The 25,173-nt window shown below is 42.3% G+C and overlaps 1 protein-coding gene across 2 annotated transcripts; it reads right to left on the bottom strand.

Moving 5' to 3' along the window:
- Window positions 1-22,355: 22,355 nt before the first annotated feature.
- LOC145032819 (protein IQ-DOMAIN 3-like) lies at window positions 22,356-24,739 on the bottom strand. 2 transcript variants are annotated; one of them, XM_078981764.1, is made up of 5 exons: window positions 24,556-24,739; window positions 23,983-24,079; window positions 23,574-23,909; window positions 23,259-23,486; window positions 22,356-23,176 (listed from the first exon to the last, which is right to left on the bottom strand). In XM_078981764.1, the coding sequence occupies exons 2-5, from the start codon at window positions 24,061-24,063 to the stop codon at window positions 22,526-22,528; spliced, it is 1,296 nt and encodes a 431-aa protein (XP_078837890.1). In that variant the 5' UTR covers window positions 24,064-24,079; window positions 24,556-24,739; the 3' UTR covers window positions 22,356-22,525. The 2 variants fall into 2 exon arrangements, with proteins under 2 accessions (XP_078837890.1, XP_078837891.1); XM_078981765.1 differs by lacking the exon at window positions 24,556-24,739 and adding an exon at window positions 24,237-24,462.
- Between the last annotated feature and the right edge of the window lie 434 nt (window positions 24,740-25,173).

The following is a 25,173-nucleotide window of genomic DNA, read 5'->3' as shown; positions in this document are numbered from 1 at the left end:
TTTTTTAAAGATCCAATCACACCTAGCTTTCCAAATACTCCATGCAGTCCCATAACATATGCTAGTAAAAGTTTTTCTTTTCTTTGGACATGTACCCCATTGTGTTACATATTTCACCATTTCCTCAGCACTCTGAAAACGGAGATGAGGAATGTTGCACCAATGACCTACATATTCCCATACCTTTGATGCCAATGGACACTGGAATAACGCGTGTGTCGTATCCTCCTCTTCCAACTCACAGTAGGGGCATAAGGCGGACATGAGCTGGATTCCCCTTCTAGTTAGCGCACGTGCCGTTTGGAGTCGATCAAACTTTGCCCTCCATATGAAACAGTTGATCTTCACAGGGACTTCATGAGTCCACTTTATCGATACTTCCCTTGGCATCATGTTTCTCCAGTCGATCTGTGTTCTAAGAACATTTACATAGAATAATCCGTCACTCGACAAATTACACACCCATCTGTCGCTTTGAGCCACTAACTGAAACGTATTGACTCCATTAGTGAGCATATGAAGCTCACGTAGTTCCGTAGTTGTTGGTATTTCTTTCCAGTTCTAATTACATCGCCCGCCGTTTAACCGATCACTAATCTTGCAATGTTTATGACGTTCCAATTTATACATCTTAGGGAATGAAGTTTTTAAGGTATTGCCTCCAGTCCACCGATCAAGCCAGAACATAGTATCATCACCGGTTCCAATCTTCTTCGATATTACGTCATTTAGATCAATTCCAATTTTTTCCAGCTCTCCTCTTACTCCAGCGATATTGCTCCATGTTCCAGGTAGGTTTTTTTTTGAAATATGGTCTACAGGTTTATTATACAGATTATGTATTACTTTTATGACCTTGCTCCATAGACTTGATCCATCCGTTTTCAATCTCCATAGCCATTTTACAATTAGTGATAAATTGAGTGCTTTTAAAGAGCCCAGACCAAGGCCATCTGCTTCTCTAGGTGCTGTCACCTTTTCCCACGATACCCAATTGATTTTTTTTCTATCAATCGATCCCCCCCCCCCCCCCATAGAAATCTCCTTCTTGTTCTTTCCAGCTTCTTAATGACACCTGCAGGGGCAACAAATAATGAAAAGTAAAAGGTGGGGAGGCTGCCAAGGATAGCCTTTGTTAGCGTTAATCTTCCCCCAAAGGAAAGAGTCTTTGACTTCCATACGTTCAGTCTTGATTGGAATTTTTCAATCACAGGATTCCAATGTCGTTTTTGTTTCATATTTGCCCCCACCGGAACACCAAGATAGGAAAACGGTAGTCGGGAGGGTTCACAGCCAAGTGGTTCAGCCAAAGATATTACTTCTTGATGTTCAACACCGATTCCAAGAACTCTTGACTTTTTGAAATTTACTCTTAAGCCTGATGCCACATGAAAGCATCGAAGAATTCTTGCGAGGTTTTTTATGTTTTCCTCACTCCATTCCCCCACGAAGAGTGCGTCATCTGCATAAAATAGATGAGAAACATACGAATCATTGTTTGGGATTTTTTTTCCTTTAAAGATGCCTTTATCGCAAGCCTCCTTCATCACGATGTTCAGCCCCGCCATCGCGATTATGAACAAAAGTGGCGATAATGGGTCACCTTGTCTTAATCCCCGCCTCATTTCAAACTCACTTGTTGGAGACCCGTTCACAAGGACTGATAACGTCGAGGATCTCAAGCAAGTTTTTATCCAGCCCCTCCATCGTTCTCCAAATCCTAGCTGCATTTGAATATGATCTAGATATTCCCAATTCACCGTGTCGAAAGCTTTGTTGAAATCAACTTTAAAGAGTAACATTTTGTCCTTTGTCTTCTTGACCCAGGAGCACATTTCATTAATTATTAGAGGCCCCTCCAATATATTTCTCCCCTCGATGAAGGCTGCTTGAACTTCACCTATGCATTCCCCAATGACCTTTTTTAATCTGATGGACATCACCTTTGCGATTACCTTGTACATACAACCAATAAGACTTATTGGTCGGTAGTCACTGATGGTAAGCGGATCTTTTACCTTGGGGATAAGAGTGATAAAGGATGCATTACAACCTCTACCAATGTTCCCAGAGTTTTCAAAGTGTTTTATAGCATTCATGATGTCATCTTTTATGATATCCCAGTATCTTTTAATAAATTTGAATGAAAAACCATCGGGACCAGGGCTTTTTTCGTTTCCACAGGACCAGATAGCGTTTTTGACCTCTTCCAATGTGAACGGGGCTTCAAGACTTGCGCTTGATTCATTATCAAGGGGAGAGAACTGCATGCTGGAGAATTTTGGTCTGGATGGCCACTTTTCTTGGAATTTCTTTCTATAGAAGTTGAATATCTCATCTATTATGGGTTCTGGTTCGATGATCCAGTTATTATCAATTAACAAGCCCGCAATATTATTCTTTCTTTTTTTATTGTTGACAAAGCCATGGAAGAACGCCGAGTTTTCGTCTCCATCGATCAACCATTTGATCTTTGCCCGTTGTTTGATATCCAAAACCGCAGCCTTCTCCATTTCTGCTATGTTTTAGAAATTCGTCCGCCTTTCACATATCTCTTGTTCTGTGAGTGTGCGCTCCTCTGCTAGTAAATCAATCTCTTGGACTCTCCTTTTAATTTCCTGCAGTTCCATCACCTCCTTATGATACTCTGTGGCTCTCCATTTCTTTATTTCATTCTTCAAAAATTTGAGCTTCGCCTTGAGAAACATGTCTGGTGTTCCAAATCCTCTAAACTCCTCCCATGCCTTTTTAACAATGTCATCAAATGCTTCTTTACCGAGCCAAGAGTTAAATAATCTGAACGGGGGTTTCCCAAAATCTAGAAGTGTTGTGTGGAGAATTATCGGGCAGTGATCCGATAATTCTCGAGGGAGCGCAGTAGCAGATGTAGAGGGGAATAAATTAATGAAATTATTGCATACCAGGAATCTATCTAGTTTACTAAGCTTCATCTGAGATTGGCACATGAATGTAAACCTGTTCCCACCCATTTGAATGTCATGTAAGCCTGCTTCAGTAATGAACCGGTTAAAGTGGAAAGCGGAGGAGGGGCAAAATTGGGAATTATGTCTCTCCTCACGTCTTCTTACTGTATTGAAATCCCCGAAGACTATCCAAGTACCAACTTTTGTTCTCTTAACTTGCAGCAGTTCCTCCTATACTCGTCTTTTTTCTGTTAACTCGTGAGGGCCGTACACATTTGTGATTATTGTGTCACCTGGTATTCCTTCCCAATCCCCGATCGTAATGAGGAAGTGTCTCGACTTAATAGTGTTGGTCACGTTGAACACATTTGTATCCCACATAATTAGAATTCCACCCGATCTTCCTGAGGCTTGAGTTGCAGAGAATCCAAATTCATCAGAATCCCAACACCCTTGTAACGACCCGTTCCCGGTATGTTAATTCATTAGTAATTGTTTTAAAGTTTTGCAAGAGGGACTCGGCGAGTTCATAGCCTGACTCGCCGAGTAGGGTCGCGACTTCGAGCACGTGTTAGCTAGTGACTCAGCGAGTCCGTCCGTCTGGGTGAAACCCTAAATCCCCGGGTTGCCCACTATTTAAGTCACCTTATAGCCCCCATCTCGCCTCCTTCACCCTCTAAAGCTGTGAGAAAACCCTAGTTCATCCTTGAGAGTTTGTAAGTGATTTTGTGAAGGCTTGAAGAATGAGAAGAAGAAAGGAGCAAGGAGAAGAGGTGGAGTGCCAAGATCCAAGGGCAAATATGAGTTATTTGAGGTATTTTCGGATTTCCCCTCTTGTTTTATGCTTTAAACCTCCATTAGAACTCTTCTAAGAACTAGTTGATGCTTGTTCCAAGCCTTGTGCTTTCATGAACGCCCTAATAAGCCGAGATAACCTTGGATCTATTCATTGAGAAGTCCTATAGTCCAGATCTATTGCCTTTATGGGGATACTTCGCATATTAACCCTAGATCTATCCCTTTTACGCATCTTTTAGCCTTATTTTCCCTTATTCATGTGTTGTACATGTAAAGTTGGAAACTTTACGTGGTAAACCAACTTATTGGACTCAGATCTATCATTTGTATGTGTTGGATTCAAGCAAAATCGGGTGAAAAACAGTTGCATGGCGGCAACTCGGCGAGTCGGGAAGAACGACTCGGCGAGTTGAGTCGCGAGTCCCCGATTCCTTCATTCTTAGCAGTGTTGAGTGGAACCAGTGAGTTAGAGAGTGGACTCTGCGAGTTGAAGGTAGACTCAGTAATGGAGGGACTTGGCGAGTTGTTCATACAACTCGGCGAGTCCAAGGCAATCTTCTTAAGATCAAGAACAACTCGTCGAGTACGTTCATACGGCTCGGCGAGTCGGATGAAGATTGTCTGAGTTCTTGGATCAAGAGGGTACTCGTCGAGTCGATGCCATACTCGACGAGTAGCAGCGAGTAGGATTGAAAAGTGAGAGTAGGACTCGGCGAGTTGGGTGGCCCAACTCGGCGAGTCAGTCCAGATGAGAGTAACTTTGACCAAGGGTAAAAGAGTCATTTTACCCAAGTGCAGTGTTTAGTATTTGATTGAGTGTGTTTATGGACTTGTAGCCGGAGAGATACAGGAGCAGCAGCCGTTAGCTTCCAGAGCCACACACTCAGCAGCCAGTTTACGAGGTGAGTTTCCTTCCAGTAGGGACGGGTCTAAGGCCACAATGACGGCCCGTTCAGTTAGCAGTAGTTTCCGGACTTTGATCCGATGCAGTAGCTAGTATGTTTGATGCCTTCGTGGCTCAGACAGGATTTGTGTGCTATGTTTTATGTGTTATGTATTATGTGTTCCGGGCTACGGCCCGATGTAGTATGCAGTATATGTGTTCATGCTAGTTGTTATGTTATGCTACGCTATGCTCAGTCAGTTAGTTCCGGACTTCAGTCTGATGCAGGGGACAAGGTCCCAGTCGGTTCCGGACTTTGGTCCGATGCAGTTAGTTCCAGACTTCGGTCCGATGCAGTTAGTTCCGGACTTCGGTCCGATGCAGATAGTTCCGGACTTCGGTCCGATGCAGGGGACAAGGTCCCAGTCAGTTCCGGACTTCGGTCCGATGCAGTTGTCGGGCTTCATCCCGATGCAGTGGGCAAGGCCCAATATGTGTTTATATGTTATTGTATGGTATGTGGTAGCTTGGGGGAGCTCACTAAGCTTCGTGCTTACAGTTTCAGTTTTAGTTTCAGGTACTTCCGCAAGCAAAGGGAAGAGCTCGGGGTGACGGCATCGCACACACCACAGCTTTAGCTTTTAGCCTGGGATTGATTTAGTTTGTTTTGATTTGACGTAGTATGATACAGTTTTCCGCACAGTGTTTTCTATTATGTTGGAATACATCACGTATGGTTTTATTATATGACATTCTGATTATGGTTTTGATTATATCGAAAAACGAAATTTTTGGGTCGTATTTTTGGGTTGTTTCAAGTTGGTATCAGAGCCCTGGTTTGAGGGATTCGGATACACTTCCGGGTGTATCTGAACTCAAACTAAGGGAAATAAAAGATTTTATTTTAAAAAATAATAAAAACGTATTACAAAGAGAATTTTGAAAGCACTTAGAAAGAAAGAATAGTTTTTAACAAGATAGAGGTGTGTGCATGCGGTCAGCCGAGCTCAAGTAAGTACTCCCAAATTACCCATACAAGTTATTTGTTCAGTTTCAGTTTCAGTAGAACAGCATGCTAGTATAGGACTAAGGATCTAGGAGAATGCCTTATGTGCCTGCTTATGTGTTACAGCTTTATGAGTATTGCATGCTAGTACTGAGTAGACAGCAGTAGGATAGCCTGTTTAGGTTATGCCTGATAGTATGAGCTTAGCATCCTTGCTAGTGCAGTTTCTTGTTATGAGAATAGTTTTGCCTGAGTCTGTTTCCCTTATTCGAATGCTGCTTGCTTCGTGCTTGGTGGGGTTTTGAGTAATGGGAGTTAGCCATTAGGTGAACACGTCACACCACATGTGATCAGGTTTGAATAATCCCAGAGTACTGGAACTGGCCCTATTGCGCAGCTCTTGTTTGAGTCCAACCGTTATAGGGACGGGTCTTTTACTTGAAGGATTATCTGATCCTCATCACATGTGATGGTGTTTAGGTGGTGGCTAATTGGCATTATGAGGAGACCTTCAGCAGCTGAGGACCAGTCGTGTTGAGCCTGAGGTTTCCCTAGGGCAAGCCTAAGATGAGAGTAGCAGAGAATAGCAGTAGTAGAAGTGACTTGGTGGAGTCAAGGCAGTTCTTGAGGAAAGTACGGATATATGTGGAAGGTAGTATGGGCCCGTACTACTGAAAGCAGAGGATCCGTACTCGAATCAAGGAAGGCCAAGACAAGACCAGAAAGCTAGTAGCAGTGTCATGATCCCTTGAGATATTTCAGTGTTCTGATGTTGTTATGATATGTTTTAGAATGGTAGTTTTGCGTCCGAGACCAGTAGTCGGCAGCTCAGATGCCGGAGGGGGATCAGGATCGGGATCAGGCCCGGAGGTCGGGCAGATGGATGAGCAGACCAGAGAGTTCCTTTCTTCTGAGGTTACCCGCATCATACTGGAGCAGACTCCTGTGATCTTCGGTTCGATCAAGGAGGGTATTTTAGAGCTGATGGATGAGAGATTGGGTATTTTCCGTGCGGAGATGGCGGCCATGATGGGGTCGCGCACACTTACGTTCAGGGAGTTCAGGGCATGCGGAGCTCCAGACTATCATGGGGCGCGGGACCCCATAGCGAGTACCAGATGGTTGGCGGATGTGGCCAACGCTTTCCGCACTAGCAGGTGTCCCGAGGGGGACAAGGTCAGATTGGCGTCCTGTCTTCTGAAGGACAGGGCACGGGATTGGTGGGAGGAGGTCAGACATGCCATCGGGGATGATGTGGCATTGGATGCCATGACCTGGGCTGATTTCTCTACCAGGTTCAGGGCGGAGTTTGCACCGGTCATTGAGGTGCAGCAGTTAGCTAGGGAGTTTCAGGACCTTACCCAGACTCAGTGGCGGAGATCACTGCCAAGTTCAGGGAGAGGGCTCTTCTTGTTCCTCAGTATGCAGCCGATGAGGAGATGAAGAAGGCCCGTTATCATGAGATGTTGCGGAGTGATATCCGCATGTTTGTGAGCCGGTCCAGTTGTAAAACGCTGGACGACATGATTGCTAGAGCTTGGGAGAGGGAGATTGATCTCGAGATTGAGAAGAAGAGGAAACCGGAGGCGGTTTCGGGTTCAGGCAGTTTGGGCAAAAAGCCCAAGGTTTCAGATCACAGGTCTAGGAGTCAGCAGAGCCACGGTCGGTGTGGCAAGTGTGGGAGATTGCACGAGGGGGGGTGCAAGGCAGGGAGTTCTGGCTGCTACAAGTGCGGTCGGACTGGGCATTTGAGTAGGGATTGTACGGCCCCTGCTACTACGGTTACAGCATCAGATCTGATTTGCTTTCAGTGCAATCAGAGGGGACATAAAAAGTCCCAGTGTCCCAGTTTAGCTGCAGCGGGGAAGGTGGTTGCACCTGCCCCTGCCACCTTGAGGATTACGAATGGCCGGCAGGGCCAATCTGATGCGCCAGTGGCGAAGAGCAGTGCGTTTCAGATGACAGCAGAGGAGGCGCGAGCGACTCCTGATGTGGTGACGGGTAGGTATCTTTCCTTCATCTTTTAATTATTATTATCGTTTGAATATTACTTGATGATATTCTTTATTTAGGGTCGTTCTCGGTGAACGGCATTTCTGCTTTGGTATTGTTCGATTCGGGGGCTACCCGATCATTCGTATCGCTTGCGCTTAGCAAGAGATTTAGCAGAGCTCCAGGGGAGCTGGATTGTCCATTAGAGGTTGAGATAGCAGATGATAGGACCGTGAGGGTCGGCAGAGTACATAGGGAGTGTACTCTTCAGATATTTGATGAGCAGTTTTCAGTGGACCTAGTACCTATTCCCCTGCGAGGGAATAAAGTTATTGTGGGCATGGATTGGCTGAGCCCCAATGGGGCGGTGATTGATTGTGAGCTTCAGCTAGTGAGGGTTCGCACTCCCAGTGGGGGAGAGTTAGTGATTCAGGGCGAGAGGCCACAGCGTGGACCGATCTTTTGTTCCGCCGCTAGGGCGAGGCGCTATGTTCAGCAGGGTTGCGCCGGTTTTGTAGCTTATGTCTTGGATGCCCGGGAGAAGGGCAAGACAACGATTGATGATGTTCTTATTGTTCGAGACTACCCGGATGTGTTTCCCGAGGATTTGCCAGGGATACCTCCAGAGAGGCAGGTTGAATTCAGGATCGACCTAGTTCCTGGTGCGGCTCCGATAGCCAAAGCATCGTATCGACTAGCTCCCCCTAAGATGCAGGAGTTGTTTACACAGCTGCAATAGCTGTTAGACAAGGGTTTCATTCGGCCGAGCAGTTCGCCTTGGGGAGCGCCGATCCTGTTTGTGAGGAAGAAGGATGGGTCGCATCGTATGTGCATTGATTATCGGGAGTTGAACAAGGTAACGGTGAAGAACCGTTACCCACTTCCGAGGATAGATGACTTGTTTGATCAGCTTCAGGGAGCGTCTTGGTTCTCCAAGATCGATCTACGCTCCGGTTATCATCAGATGAGGGTTAGAGATGAGGATGTACAGAAGACTGCTTTCAGGACCCGGTATGGTCATTATGAGTTCGTGGTGATGCTATTTGGGCTCACCAATGCCCCAGCCGCGTTCATGGACCTCATGAACCGCGTGTGCAGGCCGATGCTGGATCGGTCAGTGATAGTATTCATAGACGATATCTTGGTATATTCCAAGACACAGGGGCAGCACGAGGAGCACCTGCGGGAGGTGTTGGAGACTTTGAGGAGGGAGAGACTTTTCGCGAAGTTCTCCAAGTGTGAGTTCTGGTTGCGCGAGGTGCAGTTTCTTGGTCATCTCGTCAACCAGAAGGGTATTTTGGTAGATCCGGCCAAGATAGAGGCCGTGATGCAGTGGGAGGTCCCGAAGTCTCCATCTGAGATTCGGAGCTTCCTAGGGTTGGCAGGGTATTATCGGAGATTTATTCAGGACTTCTCCAAGATAGCAGTGCCGCTCACCCGACTAACCAAGAAGTCAGTGGTATTCCGTTGGGGGCCTGAGCAGCAGGCGGCGTTCGAGACTCTCAGACAAAGATTGTGCGAGGCTCCGATCCTTACCTTGCCAGAGGGAGTAGAGGACTTCGTAGTCTATTGTGATGCTTCGATCACAGGTATGGGAGCAGTATTGATGCAGCGAGGCCATGTGGTAGCTTATGCCTCGAGACAGTTGAAGCCTCACGAGGCTAATTATCCTACCCACGATTTGGAGCTGGGGGCAGTTGTGTTTGCCCTCAAGATTTGGAGACATTACCTTTATGGGGTCCGTTGTACTATATACACGGATCACAAGAGCTTGCGATATCTTATGGATCAGCCGAGTTTGAACATGAGGCAGAGGAGGTGGTTGGACGTACTGAAGGATTATGACTGTGAGATCCTTTATCACCCAGGGAAGGCCAACGTGGTGGCCGACGCCCTAAGCCGCAAAGTGTCGGCGGCCCCTATCAAAGATCTGTGTATGAGGATGACAGTGATCACTCCGTTGTTGGAACGGATCAAGGAGGCTCAGATGGAGGGTCTCAAGGAGGAGAGGCAGAAGTGTGAGAGAATAGTGGGCCGAGTAGCTTCGTTTGATTATGATAGTCGGGGTTTGCTGACGCTTCATGGTAGGGTGTGGGTACCGTACTGGGGTGGAGTACGGCAGGTGTTGATGGACGAGGCTCATAAGTCTCGGTTTTCTATCCACCCCTGGGCGACAAAAATGTATCGAGATCTTCGACCTGATTATTGGTGGCCCTGCATGAAGCGGGACGTCATTTGGTATGTTGAGAGATGCTTGACCTGCCGGAAGGTCAAGGCGGAGCACCAGAGACCTCACGGCAAGATGCAGCCGTTAGACATTCCCGTGTGGAAATGGGAGGATATCACCATGGATTTTGTCACCGAACTCCCCAGGACCGCACGTGGAGTGGATTCGATTTGGGTTGTAGTGGATCGGTTGACAAAGAGTGCCCATTTTATTCCGATTCAGGAGAGTATATCGGCGGAAAAGTTAGCCGATATCTATGTGCGAGAGATTGTGGCATGTCATGGAGTGCCGGTATCGGTGGTGTCAGACCGAGATGTTCGTTTCACGTCCAGATTCTGGAAGCGGTTCCACGACGAGATGGGTACTCGTCTCCATTTCAGCACCGCTTTCCACCCTCAGACTGACGGGCAGAGCGAAAGGACGATTCAAACTCTTGAGGACATGCTTAGGGCATGTGTTCTAGATTTTGGGGGTAGTTGGGATACGTATCTTCCGTTAGCGGAATTCTCGTATAACAACAGTTATCATGCGAGTATTGATCGACCTCCTTTTGAGATGCTGTATGAGAGGAAGTGTAGGACCCCGATTTGTTGGGGCGAGGTCGGTCAGCGAGTCATCGGGAGCACCGAAGTGGTGCTCAAGACGACTGAGTTGATCCAGCAGGTCCGTAGTAGGCTGCAGATTGCGCAGAGTCGGCAGAAGAGCTACGCTGACAGGAGGCGTTCGGACTTGGAGTTCCAGGTGGGAGATATGGTTCTTCTGAAAGTCTCACCTTGGAAAGGTGTCATCAGGTTCCGGAAGAGGGGCAAGCTGGGCCCCAGATTTATTGGTCCTTTCAGGGTTTTGGCCCGGGTGGGTCAGGTTGCTTATCGGTTAGATCTTCCTGAGGAGCTTAGTCAGATCCACAACACCTTCCACGTGTCGCAGTTGAGGAAGTGTTTGGTGGATGAGTCAGCAGTCGTTCCCCTAGAGAATATTCAGGTGGATAGCAGCCTGAATTATATTGAGAGGCCGGTCGCGATTCTGGATCGGAAGACCAAGACCTTGAAGAACAAGGTAATCCAGCTAGTGAAGGTACAGTGGCAGCACCGGAAGGGGTCTGAATGGACGTGGGAGGCTGAAGAGGAGATGAGAACGCACTACCCGAAGATATTTACAGATCCAGCCGTAGCAGACTTCGAGGACGAAGTCTGAGATAAGTGGGGGGGAATTGTAACGACCCGTTCCCGGTATGTTAATTCATTAGTAATTGTTTTAAAGTTTTGCAAGAGGGACTCGGCGAGTTCATAGCCTGACTCGCTGAGTAGGGTCGCGACTTCGAGCACGTGTTAGCTAGTGACTCGGCGAGTCCGTCCGTCTGGGTGAAACCCTAAATCCCCGGGTTGCCCACTATTTAAGTCACCTTATAGCCCCCATTCTCGCCTCCTTCACCCTCTAAAGCTGTGAGAAAACCCTAGTTCATCCTTGAGAGTTTGTAAGTGATTTTGTGTGATTTTGTGAAGGCTTGAAGAAGGAGAAGAAGAAAGGAGCAAGGAGAAGAGGTGGAGTGCCAAGATCCAAGGGCAAATCTGAGTTATTTGAGGTATTTTCGGATTTCCCCTCTTGTTTTATGCTTTAAACCTCCATTAGAACTCTTCTAAGAACTAGTTGATGCTTGTTCCAAGCCTTGTGCTTTCATGAACGCCCTAATAAGCCGAGATAACCTTGGATCTATTCATTGAGAAGTCCCATAGTCCAGATCTATTGCCTTTATTGGGATACTTCGCATATTAACCCTAGATCTATCCCTTTTACGCATCTTTTAGCCTTATTTTCCCTTATTCATGTGTTGTACATGTAAAGTTGGAAACTTTACGTGGTAAACCAGCTTATTGGACTCAGATCTATCATTTGTATGTGTTGGATTCAAGCAAAATCGGGTGAAAAACAGTTGCATGGCGGCAACTCGGCGAGTCGGGAAGAACGACTCGGCGAGTTGAGTCGCGAGTCCCCGATTCCTTCATTCTTAGCAGTGTTGACTGGAACTAGTGAGTTAGAGAGTGGACTCTGCGAGTTGAAGGTAGACTCAGTAATGGAGGGACTCGGCGAGTTGTTCATACAACTCGGCGAGTCCAAGGCAATCTTCTTAAGATCAAGAACAACTCGTCGAGTACGTTCATACGGCTCGGCGAGTCGGATGAAGATTGTCTGAGTTCTTGGATCAAGAGGGTACTCGTCGAGTCGATGCCATACTCGACGAGTAGCAGTGAGTAGGATTGAAAAGTGAGAGTAGGACTCGGCGAGTTGGGTGGCCCAACTCGGCGAGTCAGTCCAGATGAGAGTAACTTTGACCAAGGGTAAAAGAGTCATTTTACCCAAGTGCAGTGTTTAGTATTTGATTGAGTGTGTTTATGGACTTGTAGCCGGAGAGATACAGGAGCAGCAGCCGTTAGCTTCCAGAGCCACACACTCAGCAGCCAGTTTACGAGGTGAGTTTCCTTCCAGTAGGGACGGGTCTAAGGCCACAATGACGGCCCGTTCAGTTAGCAGTAGTTTCCGGACTTTGATCCGATGCAGTAGCTAGTATGTTTGATGCCTTCGTGGCTCAGACAGGATTTGTGTGCTATGTTTTATGTGTTATGTATTATGTGTTCCGGGCTACGGCCCGATGTAGTATGCAGTATATGTGTTCATGCTAGTTGTTATGTTATGCTACGCTATGCTCAGTCAGTTAGTTCCGGACTTCAGTCCGATGCAGGGGACAAGGTCCCAGTCGGTTCCGGACTTTGGTCCGATGCAGTTAGTTCCGGACTTCGGTCCGATGCAGATAGTTCCGGACTTTGGTCCGATGCAGGGGACAAGGTCCCAGTCAGTTCCGGACTTCGGTCCGATGCAGTTGCCGGGCTTCGTCCCGATGCAGTGGGCAAGGCCCAATATGTGTTTATATGTTATTGTATGGTATGTGGTAGTTTGGGGGAGCTCACTAAGCTTCGTGCTTACAGTTTCAGTTTTAGTTTCAGGTACTTCCGCAAGCAAAGGGAAGAGCTCGGGGTGACGGCATCGCACACACCACAGCTTTAGCTTTTAGCCTGGGATTGATTTAGTTTGTTTTGATTTGACGTAGTATGATACAGTTTTCCGCACAGTGTTTTCTATTATGTTGGAATACATCACGTATGGTTTTATTATATGACATTCTGATTATGGTTTTGATTATATCGAAAAACGAAATTTTTGGGTCGTATTTTTGGGTTGTTTCAACCCTTATACATCTATTGCCTCAATATTCCCCAATTGTGTTTCTTGTATTCCTACGAATGAAGAGTTGTTGTGTACTTTGAGCCTTTTTACCCAATTTACCTTGTGGGTTTCTCCGATTCCTCTCATATTCAGGCTGAGGCAATTCATTGAGGTGGAATATTCTCTCCTTCTTCTCCCATGACTTCGCTGAGGATAGGGTTGTTTAGCCCTATGTCAAATCCAAGCTCCCTACCAAGTGCAGCTGTTTCTTCCATTTCGGATGTCCTGGGGTTTCCTATATTTTCTTCCCTGTTTTCGTTTTGCTGTGGGGGAGGGGTATTAAGGTCAATGTCCCCGTTCTGGTTTGATACCGGTGGGGAATCCGGTATTGGCACAGTTTGAGGGATGGGTTCGGGGTCGGACTCCATTGGATTCTCCATGAGAGGAATAACGGGTGTGTTGTAACCCATGTTTAACTTCATTACTCTTCTTCTTTTTCCATTGGATCCTCCGGTTCTGAATGTTTGGGCTACTTTATATGTTTTTAATTGATATGGGAAAGGCCCATAACAGTTAATTGGGGGAAGCCCATTATGTGCTCCATCAGCGAGTGGCAAACTAATGCCAACTTTTGTCACGTGTCCTTGATTGTTACCGTTTGTTATTAGTGCCTCAAGAATTTGAAGGATCGGTTCCGGTGCCCCCTTTGATATTCCCAATAATCCTGTTTGTTCCCCATGCATCTGTTCGTCTACCATCTCCGTGTGTCCCTGGTCATCCACCTGAATCCTATTTTCCTCCGATGAGTTTTGCAATTCCGGCCAAATCTCTCCTTCTTCTCTTTTGTTTTCTCCCACTGCCGTCTTAACTTCCTCTTCTTCCGGATCGTCGTTTTTTTCGTGGCTGTTTTTTTCAAGGTAATCTTCTGATGGATCGAATCTGAACGGGAACCAATCTACATCAAATTCGATTATCCCCAGCCGATATTCCTTCCCTTCGAACGTAGCAGTAACCTCTTCATTTATACGTATCTTCCTTTTCGTAAGAATACCTATCTTTACATGTGATAGGTCGACTCTATGTGGGATGTCTTTGAAGGGTGCAATGGTTTTCCCATATGCACTCGTGATTATTTCAAAATTACTTTGTCCCCAAAGGTGTAGTGGAAGTCCTATAATTCTGATCCATGCTACTCATTCTGCATGTGTTTCTGCCTTGTCACCCCATTTTAGCCATTTCATATGGTTTTTCCACCTGCATTTGTTTTCCATGAACTCCTTTGCTGCTACAGAGTGATCGAATAGCATTAGGACCCTCAGTCCTCCAATGTATTTTATCTCCATATTGGACTCGTCGTTTGAGTTTAGCAGTTTGGGGAGGTGTCCTAGATGGTCTAGCGACATTGCTTCACCAACTATGGCTGTTTTCCTCAACCAACTGAGAGTGATCGGTTCTCTTTGTAGAGTAATGGTCTCGTTGATTCTGGACGGGAATTTGTTATGTGGGTCGGCCTTACCATATCGGCGTATGTTCTATGATCTCTGAAGTGTGTTCGTGTCTCCTTTCTTTGATCTTTGATTGCTCAGGTCTTGTCTTCCATCAATCTTCCTCTTCCACCTTTGTAAGCTTGAAATTTGGGTGGTTCTTTCCTCTCACGTAAGGCTATGTTTACTGCAAGGATCCTCCCTCTAATCTTTGCGCCATCTAGTTTCCTTTCCAGTTCCTTTGCATTAGTAACTCCCCTGTATCGTATGAAGGCGTAGTATTTTCCGTTCTTCCCCACCTTCTGCCCCATATACACGTCTGTGAGTTTGCCATGTTTCTCGAATGTTTTCTGCATTTCTCCTTTCGTTGCTTCCATCGGAACGTTTGTTACAAAGAAAGTAGTTGTTTCCTCCTCTTTCCCGCTGTAGTTTTTCTCCCTTTTTTTGGCGGACTTCCGTCCAAACTTCCTCCATATCTTTCATTGTTTTCTCGGCAACCCGTCTCTGTAGAGCTTCAGGAGTATGAAAGCACAAATTCTAACAGTTAATATAATATAAAAATTAAATCAAATTTAACATATTATATAAATAAATCATTAAATAGCACACAATGCTTTGGCCAAATTTAAATGTTCCCAACTCTTGCAAAATCAGCCGATTAAAAAAAATTAAAAATTATATTAAATTAAATTAAATAACTCGATACAAATTTATCTTTTTTTCGTTCTCATATATAAATATGATAAAATTTTCCTAATTTAGGATCTCCAAATACCAACTAAGTAAAAAATACATTTTCAGTTGGGGGTTTTTAATTGTTTTGAGCATCATGCCATCATCTATCATTGATTATTGTATAGGAAATATAAGATCCATAAACGATCATTACATCAATTATATATCTATATGACTATTATATGTAGGATGTTGATTGTTCTCTCTTGAAAGTGGTGAAAAGAAAGATTAATGTTGATGTTTCAAAATGGAGTTGGTGCTTTTTCATGTATAATGGTGCTAAATATAGGTATATTGGGTTTCGATAATATCATAGTTATGTTTTTAAAAAATAATAGCAACATCCTTACCTTTCAATCCAATAATAGCAATGAACTTATCTTTTTTTTATTATTATAAATAATAACATTCTTATCTTTTTATCAAATAATAACAACATATTTTTCTTATCAACCAATAATAACAACCTATTTACCTTTTAGGGGGTGTTTAGCTTAGTTTTTTAGAGGCCAAAAGTTATTTTTTGAAAAGTTGTAAATAGTCAGGTTTTCTTGACTTTTCCAAAAAGTTGATTTTCCTTCTATCCAAAATCTAAAAGTAGCTTTTAAAAGTTTTTTGCGAAACATCTTTTAACTTTGATCTTTTCCTAAAAGGACTTTTGACATCTCAAAAGCTAAGCCAAACACCCCCTAAATCCAATAATAGCAATGAAGATATCAATTGTTACAAATAATAGCAACATACTTATATTTTTAACAAATAATAGCAATATATTAAAGAGCGTATTGCATCAAGTATAAGTCATCGTTTTAGAAGAAGAGGTTGGGGATAAACATATGTAGCCCTAGGACATGTATTCATATAATGATACCCCTAGACCTGGTATTATCAGGTAGCTTACATTTGACATTTCTTCTTTTAAATAGTTATTGGTATTTTTTATTACTTCCATGAAACTATTTATGCTTAGTTATTTTTTATGCATTTACTTTCAGGTCGAGGTCTGGAAATGTCATTTTTAATAAGTACAACAATATGTTGCAGATGACTGAAAGTAGATGAATTTCTTGACACTTTTTTTACTATGTCATTTTTTTACTCCAATTTTTTCGGTGAAATGTGCAAGCTACAAGGTAGATATGGCTCTATATATTATTTACTCTATACTTATATTTTATGCTTAGGGTCTAATTGTTTCTTGATAATGTCCTCTTGTTGCTGTGATTAACTTCCTTATAGACATAAATTATGTTGATATTATGGCTCAAAGAATCACGGAGGATGTTAGAATGAAATTGTTTGGTCTCAAATTGGGTTATTTGGGCCTATGTGAGGAAATCTGCAAAAACAGGAAAATTCCAGTTAAAAATGATGTTTGTGTTCATGGGGATTAAAATCATGTTTGATTTGGGTTGTAAGATTTATTGTCAGTTTTGTTGTTATGAGGAAAATAAAATTGGGAAATATTACTTCTTTGATAACAGGAAGAGTAATAAGAAGATGTGGATTATCTGGCTTTTGGAGAGGAAAGTGTTAATAAAAGCTAAATGGAGGCGGCGTGATCATATCGTGATAAGGATAATGTGGGAGATGTATAACAATGATCGGTTATTCAAGAGATGGTGTAAAGGGTTCCTTTGTTATTTTTGGAAATTTAAAATTTCTCCGAGATAGTTGTTTGGGTATGGATTAATTGCAAGCAATTTGATAAGGAAACTTTCGAATTAAGATGTATATGGATTGCTATAGTCTATGATTGGAATTATGCGATTTGTCCCAAGGGCCAAGGGTATTTTGGGTATATTGCGGATTGTAAGAGAGATTGATGTTCCCGAGTTTCATTAAAGGAAGGAAGTGGAAGAAATGGAAGGATCACTTTCCCTCCTAACTTTCCTTCCGATTTGGGAGGATTTGAAAAGAAAGAATAAAATGTTTAACTTTACTTCCATTTTCTCAAACTCGGGAGCACAAAAGACAAATTTGTTTTCCTTTCTTTTCTCTTCTTTTCTCTTCTCTTCTTTTCTTTGCTTCAACTCGGGAGCAGGGTGTTAAGGTTTACTGGTTCCTATCGATTCTTTCTGATATCTGCATGTAATTGGAATTATGCGATTTGTCCCAAGGGTATTTTGGGCATATTGCGGATTGTAATTTTTTTTTTTCAGGTTTACTGTTCTTGTCGATTCTTTTTTTATATCTACAGCTCCCTATGGATGTTCTTCATTTTGTAATATTGGGTTTTCTTTCATTCGAGGTTGGTGGTTAAACGATCAGGGGTATTTCAGTCAAAATGCATCATAAGAGTTTTTTATTCTTGTTTGGGTTTCACTTATGGAGAAGGGGAGGAATAAAGGAGTGTCGGATTTTTAAAATATTGTTAATTGGAATTATTTTATAATTAAAGGGTATTTTAGGAATTACTAATTAATAGCACTTAATTTTGTATTTTATACTATCACTATATTTGTTTCATGGATTTTATTTGTGTATGGAGGAGTTGAAACTATTTAACCAACAAGCGTACGTGGGCTAAATGTGATTGTGTCTATACTAAAATACATTGCTATGTACTATCAATGAATTATAGCAATGCACTATTAAAGTACAATGGTTTCGTTTGAAATATTTTTAAAATATAAGTAATTTTTTATAATACAAATGTGAGAAATATATTATTTTGGTAAACAAAAAATTAAAGTACCTTCTTATTAATGCATTTAGCGCATATTTTGTAACGATCCAATTTTCACGATCAAAAATTTCATTTTTTGATTAAGTGATTTGCACAACATTTGTATCAAAATATCAACCGATCATATCATTTAATAAAAGCATGTCTCGTATCTGAAAACCCAATCGTAAAAACATAATAATGTCAGAGTACAAATCCCAGAATAACTCATAATGCGGAAAACAAAGAGTGTGTGTATGATGTGCCGCTACCGCGCCAGCTCCTTCCCCTTCGCTGAAGAGATACCTGAAACCAAAACTGTAAACTGTAAGCACGAAGCTTAGTGAGTTCCCCCATCGTACCACATACCATGCAATCACATAGCATACATACTGTCGGGCAATTCTGGGGTGCCCAACCTACCCGGTATGACCATTCTGAGGTGCCGACCTACCCATGTGGCCATTCTGGGGTGCCGTCCAACCTATGTCAAGTCATTCTGGGGTGCTGACCTACCCGTCGGTCCTAATAACCGACCCTCAGGGACTATTCTACCCCTTACTGCTACTATCATATATATCATAACATAAACATACTACCAGACATATATGGGGTGTCCGAACTACCCTTCGGTCCTAACAACCGAACTTGGGGGACTATTCCTCTCTTACTACCGCTATCACATATAACATACCATGTCAGCATATAAACATATCAGCACATATTATCAGACATATCTGGGGTGTCTGACCTACGCTTCGGTCCTAACAACCGAGCTCTACTACTATCACATATAACATATCATGCCAGTATATAATATATCACGTAGTAGCAAACCTAGATGATATCACAAAGACAATCATCTAATCATACAACTCCTACTGGTGGGCCGACATTGTGGCCGTAGACCCACCGCTACTGGAAGGTAACTCACCTCGTAGTAGCTGCTGATCTGTGCGAGAATCCTCTGACTGCTGCCGCTGCTGCTCCGGAAATCCTCCGGCTATAATTCCCACAAAACACTTAGTCATACACTGCTAACTGTTCTTAGGGTAAAATGACCATTTTACCCCTAACCAAATCAAAGTCAAAGTCAACTTCTAGTTGACCTGACTCGCCGAGTTGGCTCGCCAACTCGCCGATTCCCTATCCTTCCATTTTTCCTTGTACCCGTCTCTACTCGTCGAGTTAGGCGATGACTCGACGAGTTTTCCTTCTAAAGGAACATCGACTGAATCCTCATCCGACTCGCCGAGTTGTATGAACAACTCGTCGAGTTCATCTTCAACTGATACACATGTCCTCTCCTTGACTCGCCGAGTTGTATGAACGACTCGTCGAGTTCATCTTCATCCTTAAAAAGTTTGCCTTGGACTCACCGAGTCTGCTCATGCACTCGCCGAGTCCCATGAACTTCCAGAACAATGGCTTAGTCCAGAACGTTGGGTCACTCCCCGGGACCCCCCTAAAACCTTTCCACACTCAATTGGGTCCTTATAACCCTCAACTAATATGGGACAGAAACCTTGGACTCACCGAGTCCAAGAATGGACTCATCGAGTTGGTCACATCCTCTCACTAAATCTTCGAGCTCTGATGTACAACCCTTGATCAAAAGATAGATCTATGCTTCTACAATCGATCTAGCACGTAAAGTTACAATCTTTACGTGCTTGCATGGGACTTTGAGCTCAAAAGGTCCTAAAACAATCTCTTACAATGCATGGGGCCTTCTTTGAGTGCAAGAGCCACTCCTTTCTGCCTTGTAACCCCTTTAAGGGCCTAGATCTGAAACATCAACCCCTAACCATGCTTGCAATCATGGTTGGTGACCAAAATGGCTTAGAAAAGCCCTAAAACTCCACAAAATGGGATATATCAAAAGAACAAACAAGGTATAGACTTTATACCTTCTGAAGACTGCAAATGATGCTCAAAATCGGATCCTTCTAGCCTCCTCTTGATCCTTCAAGCTCTTCCTTCCTTCCTTGGGTCACAAAAGCACCAAAATCACTCTAAATGCCTTAGATTGCTTCAATAACGGCTAGGGTTTGCTATGGGGGTCTTCTAGGAGCAAATGGGATGAAGGAGGCTGAGTTAAGGTGTTTAAATAGGGTGCAAACCCTCGGGTTAGGGTTTTTGTCCAGACAGGGCCTACTCGCCGAGTCTGGGACCCGACTCGTCGAGTCCACTGCTTAAACTCCGCGTCTCATTCCGCTTCTACTCGGTGAGTTGGTCGTTCAACTCGCCGAGTCCAAGGCCAAAATGCAAAAATATTAATAAAAGAATACGTACCAAGAACCAGGTGGTACATATTTGGGCCGAATACAAGAACTAGCAATGAAAGTGCATTGTTATTATTTGTTGTTAACCCTCTAATGTGATTGTATTTGAATTTACAGTTAGGTTAACTGTCAAAAAAGCTGCAATGAGTATAAATTAGTGTAATGAACAAAAAATAAGTTTGTATGTGTTTGTATAATTGGAACAAATGAACAATATAAATACAAAAAAATATTGAATTTCGCAGTACAATGCTTTAGTTGAAACAAATGAAAGTACGATTTTATACAAAAAAGTAAAATCGATATATCATTTTTTTATTACATCGGTCAACTATCCACCAGGTGGGTATAACACTAGTTCAGGTGGGTATATTTGCAAACATTAATTACCCAATTAACCCAATGCCCAAAAATTATATCTTATCAAGAGCCCTAGACCCTTTAATCACCAATTCCCACTTAGATATTTGTTTATTAGTTCATATAAAATTCATTATGGATAAAAACACAACCCAAGTCCTTAGACACTCACGATTAGCGTAAGGATACGGGTCAAACATATATGAGATTGAGAGCGAAAACCTCGACAGTCGACATCATAAAAGTAAAATAACCCATTCAAAACAATTGGGCTGGAGAAGCCCAATAGATTAACATATGGCATATGAGAGCTAAAGTCAGGACACCAGCGATGAGTAATGACCAATAATCCAAATACAGTAAAAAACTCAAATAGCCCGTATTTAGGTAGGGATGGCAAAAAAACCCGAACCCGACGGGGAAACCCGAAACTCGATCATTTCGGGTCGGGTAACGGGTCATTATCGGGTTTTTTATCAGGTTCGGGGCAGGGAGTGGGTTATCCTCGCCCCGACCCGCCCCGCCCCGATTATATATATATATATATATATATATATATATATATATATATATATATATATATATATATAATATGTTCAAAAAATTTTGCTGTTAATTGTACACGTTCGAATATAAAATACTTATCGTGGACAATTTTTTTAGTTATTAACAATCTGGTGTTAATGATCATTTTTATGTGTTTTGACGTATTAAACAAAACTTAAATCAAATAATTTTTTATATAACGTCCAGTTTATTTTATTAAAGTGATGCATCATGTTTTTAATTTAAAAGAGTTGCTAGAACATGTATATTTTATAAGACATTGGGGTACCCTAAAAGAGAATAAAGATTTCGTTATCAGTTGTTGTAAACCCGATAAGATACCCGAAACCCGACGGGGAAACCCGAAACCCAATGAAGCATCCCGATAAGATACCCGAAAGTTATCAGGACAGGTTTGGGAATCCATGCACCGCCCGAACCCGCCCCATTGCCATTCCTATATTTAGGCCTAAATACTGGAATTTATATTACTATTTACTATACAGATTAAACCCAACCCAAAACACGTGGCCTCCAGTCAAGTACCCCATATATTGCACGTGGATTATTGTGTTGCAATGATTCATTGATTCCTTAATGGGGTTGGTCAAAACACTCAAACCAACAAACCTTGCAATATCCAAAAACTACTTTCTCGATATAAAGAAAAATGTAAGTTTTTAATAATTTAAATCCGTTAGGAAAAACACTAATTTTTCTTTCATCTGTTTAAATCAGCATTTTTGCCAACTGCTAATCATTTTTTAAAATATTTCGTGTTAAAGCAAACATTTTGTTTATATTATTCTAAATTAAAATATTTTTACCAAAAAGCATATCACGAAACAAAGTAAATTGCTTTCTCAAGAATTCCTTGTAAACAAAGAAAAAACTATTCTAAAAAATGCAAAATATTTTCAGAATTTTATGAATGTATGCAACACATTTAACTTTAATTATATACTATAACAGAGTATCATCTATTACCATTTACTATAACAAAATATCATTAATATTAAAACAAAATGTTCCGCTAATATTATAATAATCATCAATAAAGAAAGTTTATTATTCTGGTTTGTTCCCCAGACAAAGCAAGGTACTACTTGATGCTCTTCTCGATGCCCGGGCACTTTGTTTCACCCAATCATTTTATTTTTACCTTTCAACCCAAGTCACTTTCATCACCCCTACCTACAAAAACAATCAAACCCAACACACATACATATTTGATATTCCAAACTCATGCATTAAAACTTGTACGTAACACAACAACACCAAAAACCTCTCTTACTTAAATAACTAGTATAATATAACTAACTACCAAACAAACCATAAAATCAAAAAAATAAAATAAACAGATCACACAAACACAACAACATCGCAAACAACTCCTTATTACGAATTCGAGTTCCTCAGTGGTGACTCAGGGAACTTCTTCGTGTTGCGAGCCAGTGAACCGGAGAACGAAAGCCGTTTCTTGGCTGACCCGGCCACCGAACCCTTCTCGGAGGTTCCTTTCCTTCCTGAACCTAATGGGCTTGGACTAGGGCTAGCCCCTCGAGACCTCGCCTTCGTCGATTTTGTCGAAGCCATGTAACCAGGAACCGCCGGCGATGAGCCAAAGCTCTCGTCGTCACGCACCGAGCTAGCCACGCTGTGCCGCCGGTTTCGTTCCGACTGCACGCTGTAATAGCTCCGGGTGTCTTCATCCACGCTTCCCTTTTGGCTTTCCGGCCTCACCCTGCCGCTAGATGACGGAGCTCTGGCGGGTGATTGGTGGTTAACCGGCGGTGCTTTGTCGGAGATGCTTTGATTTTCCCAGGGCCTGGCGGCCATCCATCGTTCCAGCCAACTCCATCCCCAGTGAGGATTGTTTGGGTCTAGAAACATCGGATTTGTAGAGTTTTTGGCGTTCTTCCATGTTTGCTGATGAGAATGTGCATATGCCATCGCTCTTTCTCTTCTTACAGCAGCCTCCTGTCTGTTTTGTAACCTAGCTTCAATTTCCTCTTTCGATTTTCTGCTGTCATCCCATGAATTTCCAAACTGTAATCCCGAATGTTTTAATCGTTAAAAACTTAAAACACGAAAACAATGATAAAAATTTAACAAAAAACATGATCTTTACCGAGGATCGAGTGGTGTTAAACTCTTTCTCGTGCTTCAGAAGGAATTGTCGTTTGAAAGTTTGATTCTCCTCCGACATACGAATGCGTCTTGATCGGACCTGCGACTGAACGTGAGCCAATGTCTGCATACATTTTAAAGTGGAGATCGCTTGGCGTTTAACCGATTGACCTTGAATCAATGACTTCAACCTCCCTAATCCTCTCACAGCACGCAACGCCCTTCTTGCCTGAAAACTATAAACCCTCAGAAAATCGAAACATCGTTTTGAACATTTACAGAGGGTGTTGTGTTAAATTAGACGGAAAATGATTACCAGGTGGCCGCGATAAGCTGTCTGGATCTTGATGGCGGCAATTTCTTCTGTGGATTTACCCACAAAACGGGTTGTAGATGTCATGCGAACAACCTGCGCGGCGGCATGGGCGGCTGCCACCGCTGCTTCTGCTGCCACGGCGGTGGCATATGCAACGGAATAAGCGTGTTTGGTCTGTTCATTTTCGGCTTCAGTGAGTTTTGCGTCCTCTGTAGGAGGAGAACGAGTGGCAGTGGCAGGGTATGGTAATCCGGCGACTTCTGTTTGGGGGAAATCTTTATCCAACCTTCTTTGCTTCCCGAACCAAGATTTTTTTGGAGTATGTTTATCGGATCTCTGTCATGTGAAAAGTTAAAACCCACATTGGCATTTCATCAAACAAAGAAAGGAAAGAAGATGAAACACAAACCTTTTCTTTCTTCTCCTTCGAATCAGAAGGGCTTAGAGCTTTTTTAACTGCAGAAAACCAATTTCCCTTCTTCTTGCCCATTTGCTGGTCAAATCATCTTCAAAACAATAACCATCGAATTAAAAATCAGAATGATATGCACATTATAGTAAACAAATTCAAACTACTTACAACACATCAATCATTCCACTTCTATTTAATTTAGATATACTCATTTTAAGACGAACAAACAGTCACACACACACAAAACTTACGTTTGAAAATACGATAGAAGTTGCAAATGCGAATTGATATGAAATCATTTGAGTACACTAATTAACCAAACCACGAACATTGCAATCACCCAGAAATATCGAATGCAAGTATCGATCATACAGTTCCTTATATTTTCGGGAAGAACAGAACGATAAGTGGGTCTTGATTAGAGAGAACAATGTTGATGATTTGAATAAAAAACAGAGAGATCAACACAAAAATTAACAAACACACCCACATGAATTATCCTGACATTTCTGGGAGAGGCGGTAAATTAAGGAGAAAACATGCATTGGTGTTAAATTAGAAGTGAAATACCTGCAACAGAGGAGCCAATTAATGCAACAAAGATGGAATAAAGTAATCAGTTGGTGCAGAGGGAGGGAGAGAGAAAGAGAGAGAGATCTTGTTCTTGTGAATGTTTTGTTTGAATGGAGAGAGAAGTGACAAAGAGGATTTGATTAAATGGATGGTATTTTGGGTAACGGACAGATGGGTTGATGGTAATTTCGCCATGGGAGGTGGCTTTCATGTCGAAAAACACAAGTCATATATTTTTCTTTTAAATTAAAAAAAAAAAAATCTCCGTATATCTTTTAGTTTAACGCGTAGTTTTGATAAAAATATTTGATGATGTGTTACAAGTTAAATATTTTTTACTAAAAACAAATTAAAGAACAATGATTGATCAAAATCCAAGTTTCTTAGTTTCACAATTGAAAATAAAAATGATCGAAATTGAAAACTTACAACAAAAAAATGCACTAGAACTCCAAATATAAACTATAAAGTTGTAAACTGCAAAAATAAAGTTTTTTTTTATAATACTATACCATTTCATATTTATTGTTTAATTTTGTTTTTTGAAATTTTTATTCTTCAATTTTGAAATTATTTATTTTTCTTTTTGATATATAATACTTTATGCAAAAATAT

Source organism: Lactuca saligna, chromosome 2, assembly GCF_052625555.1.
Source record: "Lactuca saligna cultivar CGN05327 chromosome 2, ASM5262555v1, whole genome shotgun sequence".
NCBI lineage: Eukaryota > Viridiplantae > Streptophyta > Magnoliopsida > Asterales > Asteraceae > Lactuca > Lactuca saligna.
This window is presented reverse-complemented; position numbering and strand designations above follow the sequence as displayed.